Source organism: Dermacentor andersoni, chromosome 2, assembly GCF_023375885.2.
Source record: "Dermacentor andersoni chromosome 2, qqDerAnde1_hic_scaffold, whole genome shotgun sequence".
NCBI classification, from domain to species: domain Eukaryota; kingdom Metazoa; phylum Arthropoda; class Arachnida; order Ixodida; family Ixodidae; genus Dermacentor; species Dermacentor andersoni.
The window spans coordinates 104833154-104851187 of NC_092815.1; the positions used below are offsets into that span (position 1 = coordinate 104833154).

The 18034-nt window shown below is 46.0% G+C and overlaps 1 protein-coding gene across 2 annotated transcripts in view; it reads right to left on the minus strand.

Annotated features, from left to right (window-relative positions):
- Positions 1 to 2906: 2906 nt before the first annotated feature.
- Positions 2907 to 18034, minus strand: part of LOC129380162 (amine oxidase [flavin-containing] A-like) — a 70143-nt gene continuing 55015 nt past the window's right edge. The window contains exons 11-15 of one of the 2 annotated variants that reach the window (XM_055076689.2): positions 17631 to 17742; positions 16184 to 16281; positions 13909 to 14020; positions 10094 to 10156; positions 2907 to 4150 (exon numbers count right to left, since the gene is read on the minus strand). In XM_055076689.2, coding sequence (XP_054932664.1) covers positions 3995 to 4150; positions 10094 to 10156; positions 13909 to 14020; positions 16184 to 16281; positions 17631 to 17742 — 541 coding nt within the window. In that variant the 3' untranslated portion in view covers positions 2907 to 3994. The remainder of the gene's footprint in view (positions 4151 to 10093; positions 10157 to 13908; positions 14021 to 16183; positions 16282 to 17630; positions 17743 to 18034) is intronic. The other variant, XM_055076690.2, reaches the window with a different exon arrangement.

Here is an 18034-nt window from a genome sequence, read left to right on the forward strand (position 1 = left end):
AACGTTCTAGCGTTAAACGTTGCCAGGTTCATATTCCAATGGCGGCCTGTCCGGAGCCAGGGATTCTCAGCACCCTCTGCAGCGTCGCAGGTCTGACCGCCGCCGTGGTCAGTTGCTTCGCAGCTGCTGGGGACTGAGGGCCGGGGTTTGATTGTTGTGTTCATATAGGAGGTTGTGGCCAAGTACTGCACTAGGGTGGCCAATCCTGCTCTGGTGAGGGAGTGCGTTACCGGTTCTGGTCACCGGGATCAGGCCACACTCCAGCCCTGTTTATGCAATTTTATCAACACGCGGATTTCTTTTTTAATCCGGTGGAAAATTGCCGGCACCGGGATTCGAACCACGGACCTCTTGCACGCGAGGCGGGTGTTCTACCTCTACGCCACCGCTGCACAACTACTACTATTACTATAAGGAAGAACAGACGTGCACGCTTTGAGTGTATGCATATCGGCGAAAACAGCCACAGTCGCGTCTACAAGTACAAAAACAAACGCCACACAGGAGCATTAAAGGGCAACTCCGGCGTTTTTCTTTTTAAACAATATTAGGATAACATGATTTTGGCTTCTAGCGCGAAGTGAAACACGGACACAGGAAGGAGCAGACAGGACGAGCGCTAACTCTCAACTAAATTTTTATTAAAACGAAGAACATATATATAGGTGAATGCAAAAACCGTAGCAAAAGAACATGACAAGGTAAAAAGCATCAGTTAAACATATCAGGGGGTATCGAAGTCAAAGAACAAAAATTACTTCAGATTAGTACACGTATTGCGAAGGTACTGAAATTCGCAATCTAACAGAGACAACGAAGCATGACTGACGCAAGTGTCTCCTAATCTTTTTATGTGGAATGCCTCGATAATTTCCCGCGTGGTTTGGCATCTGTGTCTAGAAACAATTTTTGTGTCTTCAAAGAAAGGTTTGCAACCACAATCGAAACAAAGTGCCGCTAAATGTGATGCATTAGGGTTGTTTAGTGAATGTTCGTGTTTTTTTAGTCTAATGTTAATGCACCTGTCACTCTGTCCAATGTAAGCTTTCCCACACTCGAGTGGAATCTGATAAACTATACCCTTGTTGCAAGGCACTAAAGGGGACACATGTAAAGGGGACACACACACACTAAAGGGAACACACAAAACAGATAGCGTCTGTAAACGATTCTCTGCTTTCAGTTTGCCCAAGGTTATTATTTAGACAGTAAAAAACTTCTCTCGTTTCGAAAGTACTTACAGAAATGTCCGGGAGAGCTCCCGCGTGGTGCTTTCAGTTAGCGCTAACAGCAAAACCTATGAGGAGCGCGCCGCGTGATCCCTCATACTACGCCAGTGAGGCGCTTCCGATAGATGGCGACTCCGTAACTCCTCGCCGCCAATATTTGCATAACAGAGAAGTGTGTCATTACAAAATCCATGTTGAAAAACTCAGCAACTGTATCTTACAATAATTATTGGAATTGTAGGGAATTTCATTTTTCCGATTTATGCAAGAACTGGCTATGGAAGTTGGCATCACTGAAGTCACTACTCGGGTGTGATTATGCTGACATATGCAATATGATCATAATTTATTTCCAAGCGTAATATTGTTCAATGAAATGGGATTTTGAAAAGACAGTTGGTTCTAAATTCTTTTCTAACATGCGAGTTTTCGACCGGCTGTGCGATCCCATTAGCAAAACGGTTCTGTCCCTTTCGACCTTACCATAACCACCTTGCATATATGCGGAGACGAAAAACTGCATTCTGAGTTTACTCTCCGAGTTCACACAATGTTTTGCCCTGATTGCATTAAAGGTATCATGTGGGGAAAAAAATCTGAATTCATCTCACGATGACTGTCGGCAGTAATGCTTCTCGTATTGAATCAATACAGCGATACAACAGTAATACAAAGACGATACAAAGACGTTCACTGAAGAGTGGCACCAACCTACCGGCAGCTACCCAGTGACCCAATCAGGTATCGAAGAGGTTCCCTGAAGACCAGCACAGACCGAGTGGCTCATGCCTAGCGCGCCAAGTCAGCGTTAAAGAGTTTTATTGAACAGCTGTACCCACCCAGTCCCACATCTACAGTGACCCAAGTCGGCGTGGAGGAGGTTCGTTAAAGAGCGGCACATATGTTTACATTGCCAATAATCAGTAACAGAAGTTGGTCCAAGGACTGGTTTCGAGCCGTGTTCTCTCAGCACAGCAGCCCGATGCGCAACCCATTCTACCATGGTCTACCTAGTTGACGGAAAAACGATTAGATACGAACATTTATAGATACACAGATACAAACCCAGATAGGTAAGCTCGGAAAAGTGCGCGAGGTACCCTAAGAATGCTAACGCTGTAATTTAAGATTCCTTCTTTCGTGGTCATCTATGTGCTAACCAATGGGACGCTATGACGTTTTGCTGCTTAGCACGATGTCGTGGGTTCGACTCATGTACTGCAATATATATTGACGTTAAAGTATCGCAGGTGGTCAAAACTATATCGTAGCTCCCTCTCCTCCTCGCCCCCCCCCCCCCCCCCCCCCTCTACGGCACCACTACAAGCGTCTGTTGCTTTATTACGTCAAATACCACAATTTGAAGAGCCACGACCAAGCCACGGCCACACCTGTCTTAAGTGCAAGCAGCCTATTACACGCATTGCTAAACGCCTGATGCGGCGCTAGGGACCCACGACACAGCTCGAAGGAAATGCCTCCGCCAGAAAGAAGTGTTAAGTACGATGAATGGGTTTGACCGGTAGGCGGTCTAGAGGACCATCACGTGGCCCTGGAATCTCTACTGACTTTTGCCAAAGAATCCCGGCCCTTACACCGCTTGGTTCTCCAAGCAGCGCGTCGTTTTCGAGACGCCATCTTATTTTCCCTTTTCCCCTTCACCGTAATCGGCAGCCATTATGTGCAAAATAAAACATTTATTTGATCAACCAGTGGCAGAAGCTCAGCCATAGCTTTGCGGTACAAAGTCCAGAAAGGGCATAGCGTGCACCGATCAATGTGTGATTGGCATGTGCAAATAATATTGCTAATGAAAGTTGTAGCAGGTCGGAAATGCAGTACCAAGACAAAAGATGGTACTTGGCACCACTGCAGTTGCGTAAAACTGGTTCTGAGTGCTCCGGGCATAAACAGCTGTGCGTCTTGGAAATAAAGTCATTGCGCCGACTCGGTACCACGAAACTTGAGAAGTATTTTCGGGAGCAGCTTTGAACAGGCGAATGCGGCTCCTAGCCTATCTTTCTTTTCATCCCTTAACCCCCACCGCTCTGTCTATAGGTAGCAGAACTGCTTACCTTTCCTTCCTCTCCTACTCCGCACGGTACGGTTACGCACGCGGTTTAAGGTGCCACCTATCGTACCAACAACCGTCCAAGAATTTTCAAACATATCTCATTAAAATTACAACAGTCGGAGAAGCCATCCTTCAATCTCGTCCCACAATGTTTCGGACGTCGCATCGTATGCCATGCCTCTCACCCACTAGAGCAGAACCGGCCCCAGCCGATGCAGCCGTCTGGAGAGCCATATTCCTCTACTGTTACAACTGTACTACTACTTATTATAACAGAACGTCATTCCAGTACCGTGCTGCATACCTACAAGTGCGTCACTGAAATGGTGCCATTGTGCACGCACAGAAGAGTGGTATACATGATGGTGCGCGTGCGCGTGGCTGTCGAGCCTTTTCCGCGAATGGTATAGCAGTGCAAAGCTCCCGATCTGCCATAACTCTGTATACTGTTTCAAAAGTGGCTCACTCGCCAAGCGTGCAGCAACGGCCACTATCGAAATGGGATTCTCGGTGGCACCCAAGTGGAGCGCACCACCACCGGCTTCTTAGGTAATGTCGTATATCTGACTGGCTCCGAGGAGGCAACAAAGTTATTCGCGGTGAATTCCCCATCTGGTCCGGTGGTGATGAGGCCCCATGGTCTGCCATGTGTCTCGAAGATGCTTCTCTGCTGAATGCCCTCTAAGCCGGCCTATGGGCTCCGCAGGGCGGTGACTGCCTTCCAAGCGCAGTAGGCCGCCACACAAGAGACGCCGGACGCGGCGAGGGCTCCCGTGGCGGCGACGAGCAGCACGTGAGGAGGGTGCCGCTCCAGGAAGGACAACTCAAACGGCCGCGCTTCCACATCCTGCAACAATCCAAGAACCATGCCGTTAGGTACCAGTGAGCGGCATCGCCAAGTAAGCTGACGTTTGAGGCTGCCAACAGTGGTTCTAAGCAGTCAAAGCAGCCTATTGCCAGCTAGAAATTGCCACCTATAATTGTGGTTATAAACCGTAATGGCTTATACATTTTGCAGACGCAGGTGTAGTGTTGTCAAGTCGATGGCCACACGTTTACATTTTATTGCGCAGTGGAATCACGTTCGGGTATAGTACTTGTGCACCGTGGCTCCTGTTTCGTTGACTCTGGAATCCGTTTTAACAGGAACAACATGACAGTAACCACTGCGTGCAGCGAAGAAGGGATGGCTACCCTTTGAAAAAGTTAGTGCGCGATTTTGGATGATGAAATTAGAAATGTTGTCAACAATTGTGTCGCCAGCATCTCCACAAATAATAAATTGTATGTTGAGAGGATAACACGAGGTGATATGAAAACGTTCCCGCAATAAATCAATTTCACAAACGCGCTTAGACAAATAATATCGAAAAATAATTAAAGAAACAAGATCAAAACGGCACATTATGTAGCTCGTGTATTTAAACACGCGTTCGTCAGTGAATTCAAGAAATAATGTAAACTAAATAAAAAACACACACAAGGAAAGGTCATGTGTTAATACATGGCTAAAATATCACTTTCATTAACGAAGGCTATTAAATATCTTAGAGCGCATCACATAATGACTCGTTACTTCACGGTCCAGACAACTTATCTGCATTGTCGGGAAGGACGATCACCAATTAAGGCGACTTGCGGCTGACCTTGAGGGGACGCTTGCGTAGCTCGGTCGGTGTAGTTGCAGAATAGCATGAGAGATGGCGCGAGTGTTGCGCTGATAACGCCGCCAAACGGCATGGTTACTCCGGCGCAAAAGGGAGTAGCCCCTTCCTTTTTTTGATTGGGGTTGGCGGAGCGCGCGCACTTATCGCGGTCCTGTCGGCACGGATCTGCGGTGCCGTCTCGCAAGAGGCTTCGAAGCGGGGCACCGGGATGGACGAACACTACGTTTCGAACGCGCTACCATTCGCGTGAATGTGTACGCGCACGATTAGGCGTTGGTGTCTGCCATGGGGCGAACATATTCGCCCGATATCCTATCGCGGTGAGTTGGACTTCCTCGATTTATCACGCGCCCATGGGCATGTTATATTGGTGAAGTAATTCGGCTTGCTAGATTGGTGAATAAAAGGCGCAATAAGTGCCTTTTCCATTGCTTGCGCCCCTGTGTTGTCGTTCCTTTGTCCCAATAGCACAAATGAGACCCACAAGCTCAAAGCATATCTTTGCTGTTCAAGACATAGGACATCATATGAGAACGTGTACGAGGTCTGTTAGAAAAGTATCCGACCTTCTTTTTTTGCGAACACCTGATGGATATGAAACAAGCGCACTTCCATCAAGCGACATTGAACCTTCGTGCGCATGTGCAATTTTTTTCCCGCCTGCCGATAGCGTCAGTCGCTGGGACACAGCGTTTGAGTGGGGTAGTGTGCAGTGCTCTCGACGATTTTTTATTGCAAGGAAAATGGCGGAGCGACTGGAGCAGAGCCACTGCATATAAATTTTGCCAGAAAGTGGGCGACAGCCAAGTGGAAACCATTCGGAAGATTCAGACGGCTTTCGGTGACGATGCTATGAGCAGCACACAGATTCAGGAGTGGTACAACCGGTTTAAAGACGGCCGCACATCGATGGAGAGCGAGCCACGCTCCAGTCGGCCATGAACATGCCGAAATGACCAGGTCATTGCCGTAGTGAACGTTGTAGTGATGCGGGACCTTCATGTGACTATCTGAGAAATTGCGAAAGAGGTGGGCATCAGCACTTTTTCTGCACATTCCATTATGACCAACGATTTGGCCATGAAGAGAGTTGCGACGAAATTCGTGCCGGAGCTGCTCACGGTGAAGCAAAAGCAACTTCGTGTTGAAGTCTCACAGGACATGCTGGATTCCGCAAACAGTGACCCTGACTTCATGAACACCGTAATCATTGATGACGCGTCTTGGGCGTACGGGTACGACCCGGAAACCAAATCCCAGTCGTCACAGTCGAAGCATTCCACGTCACCAAGACCGAAGGCCCGCCAAGTGCGCAGCAACGTCAAAGTGATGCTGACTGCTTTCTTTGACTCCCGCTGTGTGGTACACCACGAGTGCACACCACAGGGTCCATCAATCACCAAATAGTACTACAGGGATGTCCTCCGTCGCCTACGTGATGCTGTGCGGCGCAAGAGGCAGGAGTTGTAGTCAAGAGGAAATTGGCGCATCCATCACGACAATGCTCCTGCACATTCCTCGCACTTGATTCAGACTTTTCTGGCGAAAAACGAGACTCCTGTAGTTCAACAGGCTCCTTACTCTACTGATATGGCCCCCTGCGACTTCTGGCCGTTTTCTAAAATCAAGAAGCCATTGAAAGAAGCGCGATATCAGAGAAGAGAGGACATTATGGCTGCAACGACAGCTGAGCTAAACTCCATTCCGAAAGAGGCCTTCTCGGAATGCTTCTAACAATGGCAGTACCGCTGGAAGAAGTGCGTGGAGTCCCAAAGAGACTACTTTAAGGGTGATTAGGTTTCGAACGCTCCAATTATTGCCAGTTTTTGTTTTCTTTGGCCAAAGGTCGGATACTTTTCTAACAGACCTCATATACGTTCTTCCACGAGTGTCTGCATGTTTAACCAGGTTTAAATAAACGACATAAAAGTACGATACAAAAACCACTGCCTCTATGTTCCCTTGCAACCTGACACGACGTATCAGGCAGTGTGTGTCATGGCCAGCACCAGCAGAGATCGGAAATTGCAGCTGGGGATCAACTTTATACAAAAAACTTCATATCATTGGCATAACATCGAGAAACGTATAGGCTTACATTATTGTTTTGTTATAATTTAAACATCAACCATCGTGAATAGAGTTAGTATGACAGGAGCACAATTCATCTCTAACAAGTTTGTCGACTTCAGCGTCTGTTGCGATACCGACATGTCCAGGGAGAATCCTTCGCAGCTTCCTCTGATGCCCTAACGATACAGCGGCAAGCTGCCTTTTCCACATTGTGAAGTTGCCCCAAATGTGGCGGAAAGCAACATAGCTAAAGTCACAACTAACAAGTACTGAGCAGCCGGAGAACAGCTATTGGTTTCATGCATTATGTATGATGGAAAGAAATGCACGAAAGCAAGAAAAGAATCACCATTTTTATATGGACGCCTGAACTGACATCTTGGAAAATGTTTACATTGCAGGAAAGCCAGCCTGGAACTTTGTTAAAGGATCCGTTACACAGGAAAAAATAGAAGCAGGAAGTGGTTATGGGAAGAGAGAGAGAGGTTGTTCGTGACTTTACTAAGAATGAACGACCGATGACACGAGTCACTGATGATTTTCCATTGTTCGTTCGTCCAGTTGACGCAAGTGCAGGACTAATTCGAACAGCAGCCGTAATGTTTATGAACAGGATGAACACACAAATGTGTTTTCCAATTACATGACCGGATTTCGGCAAAATCGATGTACAATAGATTCAGTATTAGACATTGCCACTTACGTCGAACATGAACGCAGTTGCGGAAATGTGACAGTAGCAGTATTTTTAGACCTTCAAAGAGCATTCGACACTAAGTCATACACATCCTTGCTGGTACGTTAGAGCTTGGCCTACACGGTCGAGCACTGCGATGGGTATAAAATTTCTTGAAAGACAGAAAAATATTTATGGAAACAATCGAAGGAAAGAGTAATTATCACAGCATCACGCAGGGCGTTCCGCAGGGCAGTGTTCTCAGTCCGTTTTTATTCAACTGTGTTATGGTAGCCTTGCCACTAAAACGCCCGTCTGGTCTACAGTATTCGCTGTACGCAGATGACATCTGCATGTGGGCCTTTGGATCTCATATACAAGACATTCAAACAACGCTACAAGAGGGTCTTGATAGTATCGACACCTTTTTAAAAGAAAGAGGCATGAGTCTTTCATACGCAAAGACAGCCGTACTTCCTTTCACTAGACGACAGCTGAATAATTTCCAAGTTACGCTTCATGGGCAAACTTTGATGTTTGTCAAAGAGCATAAATTTCTTGGAGTTCTTCTTGACCGCCAGCTAACATGGGCTTCACACATCTACATTTGAAAAGCAGACCAATGCAGTAATAAACGTACTTCGGCGACTCGCTGGCACAACGTGAGGGGGATCAGTCTCTTCACTACTACAGGTTCATAACGCACTCATAAAACAAAGAATTGCTTACTCGGCACCTATTCTCCATGGTTTATCACAAACTTCTGAGGAACGTCTTCAACGTTTACTGGCAAGAGGGCTGCGAGTATGTCTTGGGGTTCCGCAGGCTACCTCGAGTTCTTTAGTAATTGCTGAAGCTCGTCACCCACCATTTCCAGTCATACGAACGGTTGAAACATGCAGACATATTTGTCGCATCTTAACCCAACACGAGAAGCATCCATTAAACCTCGCGCTTACCGAAAGAAACAAAAGCAAAATTCACGATGTTGTTCGAGAACATAAAGCATTATTACCAAGATTTGAATTATGCAAAGTGGATGTTTGTTACCCTCCCTGGATGTTACCATGCCCTAAAATAGAATTATCGGTTGACGGGATTATATCTAAGAGAAACATGTTCATAGTAGTCGCACAACAACTGGCACTCTTCCAAATTTACTTCTTATATCCCCAGTACATCCACGTTTATACAGATGGTTCATCTCATAAAAATTCCTCGACTTCAGCATTCGTCATTCCACATTTAGCGCTAGAGCAAACGTTCTAATTATTCCGAGAGACATCTTCCACCGTGGCAGAACTGTTAGCAATCCTGTGTGCTTTGCGTTTCATAACACCAGAAAAACATTCGCAAAAATGGGTTATCTTTAGCGATTCGCACAACACAAACGTTGTTCATGGTTCATAATTGGTTTATGTGGTAATCGCAACTTTTACGCAATATGTATAATTTTGTTCTGTACTTGCAGTGCATTACATGTGTTGTGTGTTTTGGCTGCACAATATATCCGACTTTATATATGCGTACGTGGACTGAACTAATGCACAGAACTTTGCGAATCATGTACTGTTGGACTGTATATTTTTTATTCATCCAGTGTTCTACCGAGTGCCATATTTCGTGTCGCTATTCTCCCTTTTTACGCAAATTTGTTTCGTTTGCCAAGTGACAAGGAGTAGCCGGTGCCACCATAAAGGCGCCAACCTCTCCTAATATTCATTTCAATAAAAAAAAGACAGGATGCTAACTAACAGAGTCGGGCTGATCGTCTGGACTCGATCAGCCCGACTCGCCAGCATCTATGGCTACGCTTACATCAACCCGACAAAGACTGGTCGAGTCCTCTTGTCGACACGAAAACCGGCATTCGGGTTCATGTAAACGCTAGGGGGTCGGTCTGAGCGAGCATGGGGGCGAAATGCGAAAACACCCGTGCACTTAGATTTAGGTGCACGTTAAAAAATCCCAGGTGGTCCAAATTTCCGGAGCCCCCTACTACGGCGTGCTTCATAATCAGAAAGTGGTTTTGGCACGTAAAACCTCATAATTTTTTAAATATATACTTATGTATATGTATGTATGTAATGCACATGTATGCATATACTAATATAATAATATAGTGTACTAATATAGCACACTGTAGGCGAAATGCATATAAAGGCCGTCGGGTCAGGCTGGGTCAGCTAGACATCCGAGTTTTGACTTGATCCACCCGCGTCAAGTTCACGTAGAAACGAAAGGATATTTACGTGATCCCGCCGAGCATATTTAGACCCGATACCCTGTCTCGACCGTGTTAAGCGCCTTGATATAGATTAAGAACCGCGTACCTCTATTGTCGTTTCATAACTGCGATAACGTATGTACACACCTTGAATTCTGGTTCTTCCACCCAGATCTCGTCTTTCCGTATCATTTTCATCGCATGTAGGACCTGGTTGTGAGGACAAAAAAAGAAAACGCAGATGATGTAACAGAAGCGCACAACGGCCGAAATATGCGTCGAACGGGAAGCTGTATGTATGTTTAGTTTACTTTATTTATTTATTTAGTGCTACTGTCGACCCAGCAATCTTAAATATAAAGTATCTTAACGTGAGCCAACATGGGCCAGTCAACAGAAAGGCAGTGTATATGCTTTATTTCATCCCCTTAAAGAAACGGCTTGAACAGATCAAGAAAAGACACAGGAAAGGTCAAAAGCACATGTCACTATGTCATGTCCTCTTACATCATCCATCACGCAATATCTACTAGTACATAAAGCCCCTACTGAGACTTCTCAACGCAGGAGATCAACTCCTCCACCCCTGGCGGATAAGGCGAGTATCATTGTTTGAATTTTTGTGAGACTCGTAAAAGGTTTCAGACTATCAAAATACTCTGCACAGCATTTTCTTACACTGCTGAAGCATATAAGTTTGCGCACCTGAAGCATGCACCTTTCTTCATCTCAGGCAATACATCCCTCACGAGAGCTTTCAAGTCACCGTCGTAAGCCAGCCGGGAACTGATGACCTTTTGTCAATTTGAACTGTTATTATCGGACGATCATCATCGCGAGATTTCGGCTTACTAGCGCCAGACGTATACATTTAGAGAGCATTGTTAACAGCTTTCCGAGCGCTCTGCATTGGTACATTGCTAATAACGCTGTCCCCGGCAGGCGCCTATTCTTCTGGGGGGCGGGGGGGGGGGGGGTGTATTATCGTGCGATCACTTTCTGACATTGTTTCACTTTCGCGAGATTTCGCGTGACTCGGAACTGGACACCATTTTTTGTGGAGTAGCTTGCTCTAGAGAAACGAGATGGAGCTTGCTCTAGAGAACGAGCTTTCCGCTGCAGGCCTCACGTTGCCTCAGGCGAAACCAAATGAATGCGAAGCCATTACCGCTTCTGCCCTGTCCGATCAGCTGTCGGAAATGAAACTGGGTGATCGCTAACACACTGTGCTACGTTCATGTTGCAAAATGTGGAACGGTAGAGGGAAGACGTGTGCAGTAGTTGGCTGCAAAAATAGTGAATATTATCAAGGAATGGGATGAGCCTGTGTGACCAAGTTAACGGACCACTGCTACACACAAGGACTGCCTGTCACAATGCCCTTCACAATGCATGGCTATCCTCGAGGATAAAAAAATCTCTAATCCTCCAGTGTTGCATCGCTAAGCTCCGAAGAAAGGACTTTAACCTCGGAACTTCGGCAGACACGCCGTATAATGTTCGAAACTGAACGTTTCGCGAACGGTCCACAGAGTAAGCTAGTGACTAGCGATAATACGTTTTTGCTACAAGTTATAAAAAAGTACAGACCATATAAATTCCACGCATTCTGCGCGGCAAGCATAAATCTACCGCAATTGAGCACATCTGCGAGCGATTGGACAGAAAATAAGCAGCCAGGTAGTGACCGCACCAATGAAGGTTACTGAGTCAGAAACGTGACAAGCCGCTGCTTCAATGTGATTGGCAAATAATGAACGAATAGCCATATTGAACGATCCTGATTTAATTCAGAAGCGGAAAATTAGGACAATTAGGACGCTCCTAGCACCGTTTCCAGTGCACGCTGATATCACAATTTAATTGGACAAGGCGTAATGAGCTCCGAAAGCAACTTCATGTCCTCTGAAGCTGTGGACAAAGCTTGGTTTCGTCCGCCCAGTTACCCTCTACGATAACCGCCGAAACAGGTTGGCCGAGCCGCACCGGCGTCATGTAAACACGTATGCGATTCGGAGGCCAGCTGAGGACGCTTCACCACGTGATCAAACGTGACGGCGCTTACGCAATCGCAGCGAAAAGGGTCTAGTATACGGCCAACAGCGTCTCTGGCGCTGTGCCAAGCTCACCGTCTTTGCATATTGCGAAGAGCGCTGTCCGCCGCATATTGCTTATGTTTCGACTCATCCAGTGCCGATCGAGTCACGCAAAAGTTAAACTATCTCCAAAAATGATCACCCGAAAATACCGGCAACGGTGCTGGTCATGCGGAATCTGGCAAAACTGAAAGTATCCCCGAAAATGATCGTCCGAGCATACCGCCCCTCCTCTATTGAAGATGCAGTGCCTATAATGGGACTTTTTTTTTGGGTACTATTTAGGTTCGTGTTTCATTTTCTACATCTAGGAGCAGAAAACTATTGCCAGTTGCGATTCCATATTCGACGCCCGCAATTTTTCGAATATTTGATCTGAATAAGAAATTCGGCAGCCAACACGGTCAACGCTCCTGCGATATTCTCACAGCCGGCGCGAACGTCATCATCATCATCATCATCATCATCATCATCATCATGGTTACGCCCACTGCAGGGCAAAGGCCTCTCCCATACTTCTCCAACTACCGCGGTCATGTACTAATTGTGGCCATGTCGTCCCTGCAAACTTCATCTCATCCGCCCACCTAACTATCTGCCGCCCCCTGCTACGCTTCCCTTCCCTTGGAATCCAGTCCGTAACGCTTAATGACCATCGGTTATCTTCCCTCCTCATTACGTGTCCTGCCCATGCCCATTTCTTTTTCTTGATTTCGACTAAGATATCATTAACTCGCGTTTGTTCCCTCACCCAATCTGCTCTTTTCTTAACCCTTAACGTTACACTTATCATTCTTCTTTCCATAGCTCGTTGCATCGTCCTCAATTTCAGTAGAACCTTTTTCGTAAGCCTCCAGGTTTCTGCCCCGTAGGTGAGTACTGGTAAGACGCAGCTGTTATACACTTTTCTCTTGAGGGATAATGGCAACCTGCTGTTCATGATCTGAAAGTGCCTGCCAAGCGCACCCCAGCCCATTCTTGTTCTTCTGATTATTTCAGTCTCATGATCCGGATCCGTGGTCACTACCTGCCCTAAGTAGATGTATTCCCTTACCACTTCCAGTGCCTCGCTACCTATCGTAAACTGCTGTTCTCTACCGAGACTGTTAAAGATTACTTTAGTTTCCTGCAGATTAATTTTTAGACCCAGCCTTCTGCTTTGCCTCTCCAGGTCAGTGAGCATGCACTGCAATTGGTGCCCTGAGTTACTAAGCAAGGCAATATCATCAGCGAATCTCAAGTTACTAAGGTATTCTCCATTAACTCTTATCCCCAATTCTTCCCAATCCAGGTCTCTGAATACTTCCTGTAAACACGCTGTGAGTAGCATTGGAGAGATCGTATCCCCCTGCCTGTCTCCTTTCTTTATTGGGATTTTGTTGCTTTCGTTATGGAGGACTACGGTGGCTGTGGAGCCGCTATATATATCTTTCAGTATTTTTACATACGGCTCGTCTACACCCTGATTCTGTAATGCCCCCATGACTGCTGAGGTTTCGACTGAATCAAACGCTTTCTCGTAATCAATGAAAGCTATATATAACGGTTGGTTTTATTCCGCACATTTCTCTATCACCTGATTGATAGTGTGAATATGGTCTATTGCTGAGTAGCCTTTACGGAAACTTGCCTGGTCCTTTGGTTGGCAGAAGTCAAAGGTGTTCCTGATTCTATTTGCGATTACCTTAGTAAATACTTTGTAGGCAACGTACAGTAAGCTGATCGGTCTATAATTTTTCAAGTCTTTGGCGTCCCCTTTCTTATGGATTAGGATTATGTTAGCGTTCTTCCAAGATTCCGGTACGCTCGGGGTCATGAGGCAGAACGTTGTAGGTGTCCTATATACAAAGCCAGCACATTACGCACCTCCCTGGCAGCCCTCTCTCCAGCCTGCACAGCGCCATTCATGTAGCCAGGCCACGCGGTCGCCGTCTCCGTGCCCGCGAAGTACACTCGGCCGAACGGCTCCCTCAGGGTCCTGCGCGGAGTCGTGATCGCTCAGGTGCACCGATTCGTGGCTTAGTTCGTCCACATTCAAGGCACTGACCCTCATTCCGTAGCCACGGGGTGCATGGAGTTATTGGCGAAGGATATGGATAGAGGCAGGCGTGAAGAACATATATAGGTATGTTGGGGGTGACCGTATACCCCGAATGAAACATTGGTGAGTGAAGGTTGAGTGTCGATCGCCTGTTAGTCGCGACGTATGGCATGCTTGGGCGTTAAACGGCTCTTTGTCCTCAAAATCCGAACCGAGAGAAACCAACTAACACACACACACACACACACACACACACACACATATATATATATATATATATATATATATATATATATATATATATATATATATATATATATATATAACCGTGGACTGAGCGAGCTGGATGCGTGGCAAAGAATTTTGCCGAGCAACTAACACGTAACGAGTCAGACGCCCCACACGAGCTGTGCCACTACCCGTGGAGGTAGCGTTCCTGTAATGACTCCGTTGGGACACCATGCACGTGGGGGCGCCATAGCTGGCCCCCTTGTGGTCGCTTTCGAAACTACTTCCGGAAGCGGCGCTTCAGCTAGCGGCCATCTGCAACTGGAAGGTCAGCTTTCATTTAGCGCATCACGGGGCAAAGAGCGAATTGTTGTTATTTTGCAAAAATTAGAATGATTGTCCACGACATGTAGCAGCAATACCAACTGCTTTCCCCGCTTCGTAATATGTGTAATTGGTGAACGATACTGTCAGCTAAAAGGTATTGCACATGACATACCAGTATACACGTACATTTGCTCCCGAAAGGTGAAAAACGAACAAAAACAATGAAAGGCGAAACATCATGTTCGTAAGTAATTCTCTATTTTTCTTTCTTTCTTACTGTCGTTTAGTGTTACTATATATATATATATATATATATATATAGAGAGAGAGAGAGAGAGAGAGAGAGAGTGTACATGTCAATAAAGTATGTATAGTATGTTACAGTAGGTCGATATGTACAATGTATACATGTTACATGTGTAGAGTGTTAGTGTTATATGCTTGGCGTGCCAGCTATCATGCACCAGGTTTCAATAAAACGCGGATTACTCTAGGCCAATAAGGACAAGTGCATGTTGTGAGTATTGTTGAGAAACCGCCAAAGTTCCTTTTTTAGTCCCTGACATTCAATTATTTAATTAAGAGGGAATATATAACTTTCTAATTACTGTTCTAATTGACAATATGCGGATTAAGTGGTTCTATAGAACCGCAAGACACACAAATAATTAGGTGTTTCCGGCGTAGGCGCGGAGACAAGGGCCTGAACTTTAGACGTGTCTTGCGATTCTATACAACCGTCCAATTGACATTTTGACACTTATAGCAATTATAGCAGGGAACAGTGTTACGCCATACGTGGAGAGTCGAGATAGGCATCAATCGAAAGCTGAGTCTCCAGACTACATACGCTGCACTGGGTATTACGATAGACGCCGTAGTTTTATCACAGGCATCGTTCTTGCCTCGAAAATTGAGTACAAATTTTCGTCGTTTCCATAGGCTTCCATTGTTAAATCTTTAACCGCTGTGGGAACAAAATTCTTACGTGCGATAGCGTGATCACTGCATTTGGCTCGTGTGGATTGTCTTCCAGAACACGTCCGTCACCTGCATTCTTCAATAATCGACCTGCAGTTTTTGTTATTCGCAAAAAACCCGCTCGTTCCATCGAAAACGCGCTAGCTTCGTGCCAGGCCCGCTTGGGGCGCTAGTTGGTACGTGTCCAGAAAAGCTGCATAGGTTTTGCAGCCGTAATTTTTACCGGGAAACGCTTGCGGTGAACGCTATGCGCGAAGGCGAGCTTTCTGGTTCTTTCTTTTCCTTTCCCCCGCCGACCAGTGCTGCTATTGCTGCGGATGCGTGGACGTGAGCGTCATCTGGTGATGCTTCAAATTGGCTTCCTCCGATTTTCTTCTCGTGCTTCCGCTACACCCTCCTCCTTCGCTTTTCTCATCGCACTCTCTTTGCTATCGCCGTCTTTCATCCTCCGCTGCGCTCCGCTTTCGCTCGATCACGCCGAGGGAGGACGAGGCATGCCGACTTCAAATGCAGGAACGGGCGCCTATAGAGCCGCGCTGTAAAGCTAAATAGAAGCATTCTTACTTTCCATATTTACTCATGACCCCTGTCGGGAACGTGGACACGTAACAGCCGCCCGAGTACTGCTCCTCGAGCCAGTTCTTCTCTTCGAAGTGCACAGGCTGCAGCGAAATGCGAAAGGGAGAGAGGGAGAAAAGAAGGAAGAGAATGACGTCAGAAATCTCGCTCTCTGCAGAAATTTTGCCATGCCATCCTTAAAAATATTGTTCCCAGTCTCGTATGCAAACCCTCACACTTTTCTCAATACATAGAGACACTTAGGACTCCAGCTATAGTTCTCTATTGCGTGTAACGGGCAGCCACTTTACGGTATAAACATTCGCAGTGAGAAAATGAAGTGTTCAACGACCAGATTAAAAAAAAAATTAATTATGGGGTTTTACGTGCCAAAACCACCTTCTGATTATGAGGCACGCCGTAATGGAGGACTCCGCAAATTTTGACGACCTGGAGTTCTTTAACGTGCATCTAAATCTAAGTACACGGGTGCTTTCGCATTTAGCCCCCAACGAAATGCGGCCGCCGTGGCCGGGATTCGATCCCGCGACCTCGTGTTCAGCAGCCCAACACCATAGCCACTGAGCAACCACGGCGGGTACGACCAGATGACCACGCCTACTGTATATAGTGTATTCTGGAAGAACACTAAATCTAGTGGTATTAAGTCGTGAAATTATATGAGCGGGAGACACATAAGCACGTTCTGTGGTCTGGCACAAGAATTGATGCAGCTAATTAACAAGACCGTCACCGCTGTGCACTCCGTGAATGAGTAAGAAACAATGCGATCATCATATATCGCTTAACGCCTAGCACAGTATTTCTTCCTGTCCGGTAAACCTTAAAGCGATATTCTAAAATATTTCGCAGAGTAAATTTTGTGATATCGTTTCCCGAAGCTTCTGCAATAGGTTCACGCATCACTGTACTTTATTAATGTACTTGTCAATAAATGACGCGATATCTTGCCATCACTACGTGCCACGAATGAGGGCGTAAAAATGAAAGTATTCTTGTGCATTATATTATATTACGCTGATGCATACCTAAATTATTTTAAGCTAGAATATTGAGGCTGCTCCAGACAAGACGATCACAGGTATACAAGAATAGAATTTCCAGTTTTGCGAGTGTCGTTGTAGATAGGCTGTGTTGCGCGGGCTGTGTCCGTGCTCGCGGATTAGGGTAATTTGAATCACAATGTAATAAGAGCTTCGCCGTGTGTAATGTAACTGCGACATACACACTGCATTTTATTTGCGGCATAACAGGGCTATATACAAAGTGACGACGAAGCACCAGCCTACGCTATAGGTCTTTTCGCTGTAGACTCACAGAGATACGACAAAACTCCGACCCATGCACTATGCACCCATCATAGTGCTGAAATCAAATGCCACCCACAGAAGAAAAAAAGAGATTTCGCAATGTGTTAACGAACGCAACTTACGTTGTAGGCCGCTTCGTGTTTGAAGGCTTTCGCCAAATCCGCGGCAATGACTTTGGGCCTGACGTGCTTCGGTAATTCCTGTAGTCTCAATGCCTTGTCACCAATGACGAATCTGCCCGCATAGACAAAAAAAAATTACGAATAAATAGCGAAAAGAAAGCAATAACATGATGGTGTATGTATAGTGTACCTCATGTGCCAAAGATAGTACACGTGCTCTTCGTTTTCGGCATACACAGCTGACGTATTGTCGCAGTGATTTGCGCTACGCTCCTTGCAGTCAGTTGGAGACTGCTGGAGACGTTTCCTCAAAAATTTTGGTTGAGACCATTGCGTATTTTCTCGCCTTTTTCTCGCCTTTTTCTAGCTTTCTTTTCTGCATGATTACACATATGACGCTCGAA